The 12,292-nt window shown below is 51.1% G+C and overlaps 1 protein-coding gene across 13 annotated transcripts in view; it reads right to left on the bottom strand.

Annotated features, from left to right (window-relative positions):
- Positions 1 to 12,292, bottom strand: part of FLI1 (Fli-1 proto-oncogene, ETS transcription factor) — a 142,960-nt gene that overhangs the window by 47,673 nt on the left and 82,995 nt on the right. For all 13 annotated transcript variants that reach the window (XM_051847967.3, XM_051847958.2, XM_070048312.1 and 10 more), the window contains 2 exons: positions 4,891 to 5,045; positions 651 to 854 (listed from right to left, as the gene is read on the bottom strand). In XM_051847967.3, coding sequence (XP_051703927.1) covers positions 651 to 854; positions 4,891 to 5,045 — 359 coding nt within the window. The remainder of the gene's footprint in view (positions 1 to 650; positions 855 to 4,890; positions 5,046 to 12,292) is intronic.

Here is a 12,292-nt window from a genome sequence, read left to right as displayed (position 1 = left end):
TCTGCTCCAGACTCCAGCTTCCTGGTAATGCCCACCCAGGGAGGCACGCATGATGGCTCAAGTACTTGGGTCCCTGCCACCCAGGAGGGAAAACCTGAATTGAGTCCTGTCCTGGGTTCCTAGTGTTGGTCCGACCCAGCCCTGATTGTTATAGGCATATGGGCAAGAGCAAGCAGATGGAAGACCTCTCTTCTCTCTCTCTCTCTCTCCCTCCCTCCCTCCACCCTCCATGTCTGCCTTTCAAATTAATAATATTTTAAATAGATTAATGGAAAATGCATATGATGAAAAAACTGCACAGGTTTCAAAAATTTGTCGCATCTAAATAAACTTACCTTTTCATTTTATTTTCCACTAATTTTTTGTAAATTTCCAAAACCTTAAATCCCAAGGCCAGGAACTCAGAGATTCCTGCAGGAACTTCAGACCATTGCTTAGGAAAATACCAGCCAGGGCATCTCTATGGAAGAAGCGTCTAGAAAGGAGTTCTCAAGGGAAGAGCGTAACTGGCCTCTGGCAGAACCGCCAGATCACAAAGCCCCACTTTTCCTCCATTCCTCTTTTACCGTCCTTGGCCCTTGAGGTTAGGGCCAGCCGGCTGCCTGGGAGCCGGGCCCCTGCCACCCGCCCTGGCCCTGGGCTGCACTTACTTTCCCTGAGGTAACTGAGGTGTGACAAGAGCACTTCTGTGTTATAGAGGGAGGTGGCGCGGAGGAAGTCCTCCTTGTTCATTTTGCACAGTTCCTTGCCGTCCATGTTCTGGAAGAAGGACGTGTCGATCTCCATCAAGCCGTACTCCTTTATCGCCCACTCCAGCCACTGCCGCACGTGCTCCTGCGTCCACAGCGTGGGGTCTGCAGGGGAGATGACGGTTAGCAGGGGTGGCCTGGGAGCCGCTCTCCTCTGTCTCTGGGCCTCTGTCTCGCTGCCCCTCCCCTCTGTCCTGCCATCTCTCCACCTCTCTCCTCTACTTCTGTCTCTTCTCTCTCACCATCTCCCTCTCCCCCACTCTCCTCTCTCTCTTTCTCCCATTCCCTCTCTCCCCTTTCTCATTCTATCTCAGTCTCTCCCTTCTCTGCTTTCTCTCTGTCCGCTCCTCTCTGTTCTCTTTACCTCTCTCCCTCTCTCCTTTCTCTCTCTCTCTCTCAGAGCTGGTTCCCTTCTAGATGTCCCCACAGAGCAATCCATTATCCATTGGGCTCCATGGCATTGGGGAGCTTAGCTCACTCACTCTAATGCTTTGGGGTGGGGAGCAGCTGAAACCTTTGCCTGAGCAATGGGGACATCAACGTGAAAACAAACACAGCTCCACAGCCCCCAAAGACCACTGCCTCTGGAAAAGGAAGCCTTCGCATTTTAAGAATATGACTGAACCTAGGATAGAACCCAACCCCTCTGATGGCTGTAGAAATGGACACATCACACTCCCACTGCCATTCCACCTGTGCAGCCAGGAGACCCGCCAGGGCTCATCTTTGGTGTAAACCCAGTCTGGGTGTTCTCCCCCTTGGGGGCACCTGTGTCAAAGTCTCTACCAGATCACCCCCTCCCCCAAAGGTGAGAAGTGGTGTGAGAGAGAGAACCTTTTGGCCCTGGAGTGAAACGTGACTAATGGAGAGACTGAGCCTCTCCCAGCCCCTGGCCAACTAATGCCTTCTCAGCTAGAGGGGATGTGTGTGTTGGGGCGGGGGTGCTGTGTGCTCTCTGAGCCAGTGATGGGTTCCTGCAGGTGCCCAGGAGGAACACACTCAGGTCTTCACTGGACAGCTGAATGCTACTGTGCCTCTCACCCTAGACAAACACCAATCCCCATGAGTCAGGGAAGGCACAGACTAAGCAATGGGTTCCCGGATAGAAGTTCAAGGTCTCATTCAGCCTCCAGCTTCCACAGAGTCTATTTTACGTAGCAGGTTGATTTTGCAGGAATGTCCCTGCTACCTCTCAACCAACTCATGCTCGTATCCTACAGAGTTTCTTGGTGAAAATGAGAACCAGCTTTGAAGCCTAAGAGTGGACGTGGGGAGGATGTGGTCTCTCTCACACCAGCAGCTGCGAAACACATCCCCCAGCACTTTCACCCTGAGCTCCGGCTGACTTTCCTTGTGCACCCCAGGTTCTCCCACTCACCTTGGGTTTTACAGGTGAGGACCTGGGTGGCAGGGGCTGGGGCTGCTCTGCCAGGTGCCCAGCACCAGGTCATCCATGCATGTGGGTGGTTGCTCGAGGTGCTTGAGGAGGAGGAGCTATTTGGGGTCCCAAGTCCCAGGCTGCTGCCCAGGGTCAGCAATAGTGCAGTGCCCTTGGGCAGCGACAGCTCATGCTGCCATGGCTTGCTTTGTGCCAGCTGCTCCTTACATCTCGTCTGTATTTATCAAGGGAATCCTGCCAAAGGGGTCTTATCATCTCCATTTTACAGAAGGAAAGTGGAGTCTTGGAAAGTTCAGTTCCTTGCCCCCCAAATCCCACTGCTGGTGAGCATCTGGGCAGTCTTCCGAGAATTCGCTTCGAGAGGCAGGCCCCCTCCTGCCGTCTCGCCCCTGCCTCAACTTACCTGTGAGACTCCCCAAACCAGAGCTCCTCTAACGTGACTGTGCAAGTATGCACACCGGCCTCTGTCTCAGATAAATTCCTGGCTTTGTGTGACTCTTTGACTCTCCAGAAGCAATCAGGCATGGGCCATGGTAAATGGCAATAATTTTGCAACATTTTACAATTCTCGAGAAAAACATCCCGGGGGGACTCGGATTATGCAGCATATTATTTCATGCTTCCCTTCTCTTAATTCCTCACTTTTAGCCTCAAATTCAATTTTACACCGTGTATTTTATTTATTTTATTATTTCCTCCCTTGCTTCAGGCTCTATCACAATATTATTTCTCTCCCTCTACTGCACAATGAGTTATAAATCTTCCACTCTGGATCATGCTAAACTCTTCCAAATGTATTTCCTGGATGATTTAGCCCTAGTTTCTTCCCATCCGAACGTGGAGCTGGTGATTAACCAGGGCCCTCGTTTATACTTGTCTTAAAATCCCGTCATAAATTCAATCGGTTGTTCCACTAATGTTTTATTGCTTTGATTTGTGGACAGGCTCATTTGAGCCTTTCCCTCGCATCCAGGAGGCTGACCCGGGGAAGCCAAAATGTTGGAGGAGAACAAGTCGAGATCTAGCCAGCGGTAAGATCCTGAAGTAAATCTATAGCTCGTGGATTTATTATGCATAGTGCTTTGAAGACTGTTTATGTGAATTTATGCTATTTTCATTATCGTGGTTATAGCTAACTTGGCCCATTGAGGCCTGACATTTTGTTAGCCCTTTTGAAAGCATTTCAACACTCATTAAGGGTTGGAGGGTCAACCAAGCAATCTGGCCACTTCTGCCCTCTCCCCAAAACGACTGCCAGAATGAGAGGGTGCCAATAGTTGCTTCAGGGCTGTCTCAGAGTCCCTGACATGTTGGTCCCCCAAGGCTTCCTCCTATGCTGGTAGCCATGTGGCTGGAGCAGAAGAAGAGTTTGTTGATACCATTGGAGCAAAGGCCTGGTGAGGCTCAGCTTTGGCTGGGAGGGGGAGACAGAGAGGTTCCCACCTGGTTTGTTTTATGGTGGGTTCATTGTCTGCTTTCTTTGGGTGAGGAGGGAGAAAATGCACTGGGGTTAACCTTTGCCAGCTGGTCCTTAAGGGAGCTGGGTATTGCGATATAGACAATGCAGTACTCATGGTGCCTGGCATTGGGAAAGACCTCCATCAGTGGGCGTTCTTCTTCCTCTTCCTTTGTTAGCAACTCGGAAAGGCTTCCTGAGCAGCGTCTAGGTCCTCTTGGGTAAAGAAGCCCCACCCTCCACACAAGCTCTCCTCTCCTGTCTCACTCGTCCCCTCACCTTCCATCCCCTGCCACACTGATTTTGGCCCGAAACACCACCATGGATGCAGCCATAGTCCCAGGAGATGGTGAGATGCAGCTTCCCACAGAAAATAAACACAAAGGGTCTGGGAAGGGGGCCCATGGCACAGTCACACCTTCGGACCAACTCACAAATTCCTTGTCATTGCCACTTGCATTTTTACAAGTGAAAGGGTTTTGCTCTGGGTTAAGTGGCTTTGGTCAAGATCATTTAAAAACTTTTTGGTAAAGTTTTAATCCCTGCCCTGGCACTGCCTTTGCTTACAAGGTGGATACTCTAGCTCCTTTGCCCTGGCACTGGCTCCACACACGGCCATTTTCAAATCCCCTCCTGTGCCCGGGCAGCTGAGCTTGCTAGTGCTGGCCCAGGCAGAGAGCCCGGCTGATGGACTGCGGGATTGAACAACGATTGTATTTTCTCTAACCAAGAGCGCCAATACCTAGGAAAAAGAGGCTATTTTTACATAATGACATAACTTGTGGCACACATGGGAAGGCACTCCGTTGGTTAAATATAGCTGTTCCTATTTTAAAACTGAAAAGCTGGCTTTGGAAAGGTGGAACCCAGCGGTGCCAGGAAGTCCGTGCCTAAAGGAAAGGACAGACCTCGGTGGCCGCCCTCCTCCTGAAAGGCCACGTCGGAGAGTCCATGGGACTCCTTGGGAGCCGTGGCCTCCCTCCCTCTGCAGGCTCCCTCCTAAGGGACCATGCCGCTGAGGTGGAGTCTGAGGCGTGGTCTGTTTGAGATGGGACTTTGGGAATTGGCAATTCAGGGTGCCCCTTGTGTGTGTGTGTGTGTTGGGGGGGGGGTCTATCTTGGAGGGCAGCTAGGGAGAAGGCAGGATCTGTAGAATTCTGAGTTTTCCATTTCCATAGAGGATAGGGAGGTGGGACCAGGCAAAGGTTTCCTGCATGCCCATGGCGGAGGCCTGTGCAGCCCTGTGGGCCTGCAGGGAGCTCCCGGCAGCCTGGTCCCAGAGGTACCTGCAGGGACGATGACTCTTCTCTCGTTGGTGGTCATGTTGGGAGGAGGGGGCCCGTTCTTCTCGTCCATGTAGTTGTTGTAGCTCATGGCGTTGGCCTCGCCTCCGCCCACCAGCTTGCCGCACTTGCTGATGCTGCAGTCCACCGGCGACTCCCTAGAGCCAGAGGAGACAGAGCCCAGGAAGTCATCGCTGATGGGACAGCAGGCCCCTGCCTCAGAGCCGGGGCCCCAGTGGCTCAGACACGTGCCCAGCTGCTTCCCCAGTCCCAGGCGGCGTAACAACCCTGTCTCCTGCACCCTGCAGAGTGCCTGGCACGGGAGGTGAGTGACAGATGTGTTGTCAGCAAGTTGTTTCTATTGCACTGTAGCACACTTCTTTATATACCTTGTTGCATTTGAATTTCCCAGGCACCTTCCAAGGTAGGCACGGCAAGGCTTCCATCTCCTTTTCACCAATAAGGAAACCGAAGAGGGTGGTGCCTACCCTGGGTATGCACAGCTAGTGATGGTGCACGCAGGACTTAGGGCTTTCCTGTCACAGCCCACATGCCAAAGAGACCTGGAGCCCAGGAACGTGCATGTGGTACAGACGTTGTGGCCTGTGGCCGTGCCAGCTCTGGCTACCAAGCTCACAGGGAAACCCATACGGAAATTCACAAAAGAGAAAGCGAATCATTCAACTCAGCCTTGAGTCACGCAGCTCAATTAGCACCTGGTGTTTTGCCACAGAGGGGACAGAGCACCTGTCTGGAGACCTGCAATGACACCCACCTGTGGCCACCTGGCACCCTAGAGGGGGTGGGGGGCGGGGGGAACACACCTTCCTGTCCTTGCCCTGCTCCTACTCAGCCCCGCCAGCAACAGCAGCAGCAGGACCGAAGGAGACGACGGGCAGGCCCAGCAGAGGCTGCGGCCGCAGTCAGCCAGAGCAGGAAGCGTCGGTTCTGGCAGCCTGGGAGACAGCCAGTTCCCTCAAGAGCTCCAAACCCGGCCTTCATACCCGGGTCAGATAAGGTTCAGATTACAGCCTCCCAAACCCAGGCCGCACAACCTCTCCAGACGTTCCTGGCCGCTGCCCTCTGTCACTCTGCCGTGGGCACGAAGGACCACCAGGAGGCTCCAGGCAGCAGGGCCGTGCCCAAGAGGGACCCACCCAGCCCCACAGGCGGGGACGAGTTGGGAGGAGGGAGACCAGCCCAGGGCTTCCAGACTCAGGCGGGGTGGGGGGCGGCCTGAGCACACTCAATAAAGAAAATTAAATGAATTTGTTTCTTAATCTGAAAGGAAAAAAATATTGAAGATCACTTATCATAGCTGGGAGATAAATGCTCCACTGAGATATTAGAAGTCAGACGGTAATTTTTTCCTGATGTCTTACAGAGGAGAACATGGGCTGAAAATGAAAATAAGATGTATAACTTACACATGTTAGAATTTAAGGTTTTACTATTCGCCTACTGTTTTTCCAGGCAGAGAACCAAGAACCAGCCGTCAGAGTCCCAGATTGTTGAAGGTTTAATGTCCCCATGGCAGGCGGAGGGGAGGCAGTAGCACATCAGGGCTTTTCACCAGCGCCGGGCCCTTTGGCTTCTGCCGTTGAAGGACTTGGCCTGAGATGAAGCGGCTCCAGGCAGACTGCGGGCCTGCGTCTGAGCACAGCGTTGGCCTGGCTGCCCTGGGTCCCCTCACCCAGCCTACGGCTGACTGCATGGGTGCACGTAGCCATACACAGGCACACGCACACGCTCCACCACATACAGATACACACATATAACACACATACACTGCCACAGACATGCATGTGCACACATATTCACTTCACAGACACATGCATACACACGTCACCATACACAAACACATGCACACATACACTCCACCACCTACACAAACACCCCCCATCACACACACGTAACACACACACATTGCCTCAGACACGCATGTGCACACACACACTTCACCACAGACCCACATACATACACACTACACCATACACAGGCACGTGCACACACACACTCCATCACCTACACACACAGAGAGAACACATACACACTGTCACAGACACTCATGTGCACATACACACTTCACCACAGAAATACATACATACACACTTCACCACATACACATACACCATCACACACACAAAACACACACTGCCACAGACATGCATGCATACATACACTTCACCACATACACACACACACATACTCCACTGCATACACACACAACACACTCTGACACAGACACACATGCATACATACTTCACCATATACACACACATGCACGCACACACACACTCCACCACAGACACAACACACACACTCTACTACATAGACACACCATCATACACACAAACACACCACCACAGACACACATGTATACACATTTCACCACACACACATATGCACATACTTTACTATATACAGACACACACACACACCATAGCACTCACAACACACACACTGCCAAAGACACACGTGCATACATACTTCAACATACACACACATACCCACACGCATTCCCCACCACAGACACAACACACACTCCACCACAGACACACATGTATACACACTTCACCACACACAGACACATGCACACACACATTCTACCACAGACACACACAAACCATCACACACACAACATGCACACTGCCACACACATGCATATATACTTCACCATACACACACACATGCCCACACACACACCCCACCACAGACACAACACACACTCCACCACAGACACACATATATACACACTTCACCACACACACACTCTACTACATACACACACACCCCATCACACACATGACACACTCTGCCAGACACACATGCATACATACTTCACCATACATACACACATGCACACACACTTCACCACACACACACACACACACTCTGCCACAGACACACATGCAAACACCCTTCACCACACACAGACACATGCACACACACATTCCACCACACACCAACACAAATACCCTATCACATACACATACAATACACACTCTGCCAGACACACATGCATACACACACATTTCACCATACACAGACACACACATGCACACACACACTCCACCATACACAAATGCACACACTCACACTCCATCACGTATAGACACACACTTTACTGCATACAGACACACATTCAACAGATATTCCACCCCAGACATGCATGTACACACACACTCCACCATACAGACACACATATGCACATGTGTGTGCACATATGGGCACATACACAACACATACTCTTCCACATACAGCATGCATGCACACACACACACTCTGCTACATGCACACACACTCCACCAGATACACACACATTTCACCATGTTCATAGATACAATGTTCACATGCATCCACTCAACACAATGTACATGTATACATATACTCTGCTACATACACACCCATGCACACATATGCACACACACTCCACCACACATATAATACATATGTAAATATACACATGCACTCCATCATACACACATGATTCACACCCACACAAACCCATCACACCCAACACACACACACATAATCACACACATTCATACACTACCACATATATATGTAGATACACACACATGCACTCACATTCCACCACACACATATGCATACACGTGCATGCACATATACTCATAAAAACAAAACACTCGCACTTTATCACATACACACAATGTACATATTCACACAGCTCACCACATGCATATACGTATACCCACACATCCACATATACACACAATACTACAGCACCTACATACCCACAGGCGCACACACACTCACACCCCCACCACAACACTGGCTATCTTTCCCGGCATCCTTGTCAATTGTATAACACCCCAAGTGCAGCAGAAGTTTGGAGGATTAAGTTGGCCGGCAGCCAAGAGAACAAGGTTTCTTTGGCTGGGGACAAGAGTGGGAGAGGGTGCAAGTGAACACAACACATACCCATGTCCCCTGCAGGATGCCCAGGGCGAGAAGTCCCTGGGCACGGGATGGGATGGGCGGGGGAGGTGCGAACTCCGTGGGCTTCTTATGAACCTCGGGGAGACCACTTTTGAAAAGTCCTTTTCCACATCAGCCAGGTGCCTGGGGATTTCTGAGTTTAAAACTGACCTGCCATGCAGAGACGACAGAACCTCAAGAACCACAGAAATGCAGTGACCCTTCATGGTTTATGGCCGTGTGAGGTAGCACAGGTGACAGGATTGGTCCCTGACTCCGGGAGGGAAGAATAAACTTGAAAAAACCCAAAGCCCTGGTAAAACCTGCCTAATTAGGAGATGGGCCGATAAGCGCTGTCCGGGAAGTGGGTGCAGAATGGGAGCAGGCTTTCCTGCTGCGGTGGCCGCTGGAACTTCTCCGTAGGTGGAAGTTCTTTGTCCATGAACCTGAAGAAGTTCACTGACTTTTCTCTACCTTCTCTGTTCCTGCACACACACCTGCTCCCCCAGCTAGGCAGCTGAGCTCTGTGGCTCAGCTTGCCCCCCAGTTCTCTGGAGCAAGGCCCTGTCCTAGATCCCAGGCCTCTGTGCTAGAACCTGCAAAGGGGCACCCTTAGAAAGAAGCCCTGCCCCCACTCCCTAGACTCCCTCATCGCCTGGGGCCAACCCTCCTCCATCTGCTCAGGGAGACAAAGGAGGAAGCCGTACCTCTCCGTGGCTCACCTGCCAGCCTGCCCTCTATTCTCCGAGCTCTGAGGCGCCGTGCCTCCACCAGCCGGCACGAGCCTTGCACACGCGGTCATTGGGCGGCATGCTACTGCTGAGGGTGGGTACAGGTGAAGCCCAGCACACAGGCTGCTCTTTAATGAGGCAGCTGGCGCCTGTGAAGAGGGCTCAGTGAAAACAAGAGGGAGGGAGGGGGCAGGCCAGCTCGCAGGGGAGAGGTTTGCCATTCAGCTGCCCACGACTCTGCTGCTCATTTGTATTGAGACCTGCACTTATAGCTAGCACGGGGTTGGGGCCCACAGGCAGCTGACAGCACTGGGACAGGTGACAAGAAGGCCCGGGGCTGCCACAATGGAGCAGGGAGGAAGTGGCAGCTCCGAGAGCTATGAACTCAGAGCAGCTCCATCTCCAGGCACCGGAACAATACCGCCCCAGCAAGGCTGACCAGGGCCCTGCAGGTCCTGTCCTTTCTTGCCACCACTGGATGTAAGCTCTTTGTGCCTCTGATTCTATTTGTGTATGTTTAATCAAAATTGCTTTGAAAGGACTGCTAGGGTTTGAATGAAAGGAGATTTCAGACTTCTTCCCAACGATTACGCTTTTACATTAAGCAAATATTTTTCTTTCTTTTCTTTTCTTTCTTTCTTTCTTTTTTTTTTTTTTTTTTTTTTTTTGACAGGCAGAGTTAGATAGTGAGAGAGAGAGACAGAGAGAAAGGTCTTCCTTTTTCCATTGGTTCACCCCCTAAGTGGCCGCTATGGGTCGGTGCATTGTGGCCGGCACGCTACACCAATCTGAAGCCAGGAGCCAGGTGCTTCTCCTGGTCTCCCATGCAGGTGCAGGGCCCACGCACTTGGGCCATCCTCCACTGTCTTCCCTGGCCACAGCAGAGAGCTGGACTGGAAGAGGAGCAACCGGAACAGAATCTGGTGCCCTGACCGGGACTAGAACCTGGGGTGCTGGCGCCGCAGGTGGAGGATTAGCTAAGTGAGCTGAGACGCTGGCCCAGCAAATATTTTTCTACCTTCCCATTCAACTCAGAGCAACTGAACTCATGGTGGATCATCAGATCTGCCAGCCTGCAGCCCCAGCATACTGTCAAGGGATCCTGGTATGCACACAGCAAATATGATGACTCCAGGGCCACCCAAGACACAATTGCATGATGACAACCCGTCAATGTGTGTCTCTATGTTGCACGCACATTTTACATGAATTAAGCAGTGTGCATTACCTTTAGGATTTCTGCAAGTCACATACATAGATGTGATGAAATAATTTTAAAGCAAATTCAAGAGGAAAAAAAAATCTTCACATAATAAAGCCATCACAGTAAACCTAGAGGTACTTTCATGTCCACACACATTTAGATGCTGATAACTTTTCCAGATTCCTCAGTAGGGCTTCCCACTGAAGCTACGTGTGGCATGTCTTTGATTATAAGGCTCAGAACATAGCAATTTTGGAAGGTATATTGCAGTCAGAGAGGCACAAGCGACCGAGTAAGTGAGGCCAGCCTTGCTGAGCGCGGAATGGGAGACCCTCGGTGTCCCATGCTTTCAGCTGCATTTGCCAAGTCTAGGGAACACCAGTGCAGGCTAACCCTGAACTCAGGTCCCGAACCCCAGCCACACAGTGCGTCCTTGCATCTCCCTGCCTTAAACTCATGTTCTTTCCTTCGTGGGATATTTTCCCCAATTCCCGTGGTTAGATAGGATGCAGCCAAGAGGTCTTTGCAGACCACAGCTTGGATTAAATTGCTGACGTCGACATCCAACACAAGACCAAGGGCCAATGCCACTTCAAAGGCAACCCAGCCTGGCAGACTCAAGCATGGCAGGAAGGTGTCAAGGAAAGAGCACAAGCCTCTCTCAATGCCAACAGCCCATTCTCTCTCTGAGTCCCTCAGACCCCAAGCCCTCTGCTTGACCCTTTGCCCTGGGCCCAGAGGGCGTGATGAAAAGCAAGGAGACACCGTACCTTCAGGCACACTGAATACCCTCTGCCCACCAGACACAGCTGATGTGGGGTCTCCAGGAAGCACAGAGGGAGTCTCTCAGGAACGCCTGTGAATGGATGTGAGCCACTGGGCCATCCGTAGCACTCCCGCCCAGTGCTGTCCCACTGAAGTAGAATGGGTGCCACACGGGTCATGCCACACTTTCTAGCAGCCACATTTTTATAGAAAAAAATGTGAAATGAATTTTAATATTAAAATGTTTTAACCTTGGGGCCAGTGCCGTGACTCACTTGGTTAATCCTCCGCCTGCAGTGCGGGCATCCCATATGGGTGCCGGGTTCTAGTCCCGGTTGCTCCTCTTCCAGTCCAGCTCTCTGCTGTGGCCTGGGAAGGCAGTGGAGGATGGCCCAAGTGCTTGGGCCCTGCACCCGCATGGGAGACCAGGAGGAAGGACCCGGCTCCTGGCTTCGGATCGGCGCAGCGCCGGCCATAGCAGTCATTTGGGAAGTGAACCAACGGAAGGAAGACCTTTCTCTCTATCTCTCTCTCTCACTGTCTATAATTCTACCTGTCAAATAAATAAAAATAAAATAAAATAAAATGTATTAACCTATTAACTCAATATAGTCCAGAGATGATCATTTCAAGATAATAATCAAAGACATATTTTATAGTTTTTTCCATTCTGATTCTTTTAAATTCAGTGCTTATCTTATGTTTTAAATTTTTTACTTTTTATTTATTAAACTGGGAGACAGAGAGACAAAGAGAGATTGGG

This window comes from Oryctolagus cuniculus, chromosome 1, assembly GCF_051225735.1.
Source record: "Oryctolagus cuniculus isolate XC-2025 breed Fujian yellow rabbit chromosome 1, ASM5122573v1, whole genome shotgun sequence".
In the NCBI taxonomy this organism is placed as follows: domain Eukaryota; kingdom Metazoa; phylum Chordata; class Mammalia; order Lagomorpha; family Leporidae; genus Oryctolagus; species Oryctolagus cuniculus.
Note: the sequence above shows the minus strand (reverse complement) of the source record. Positions and strands in the feature narration are given on the sequence as shown.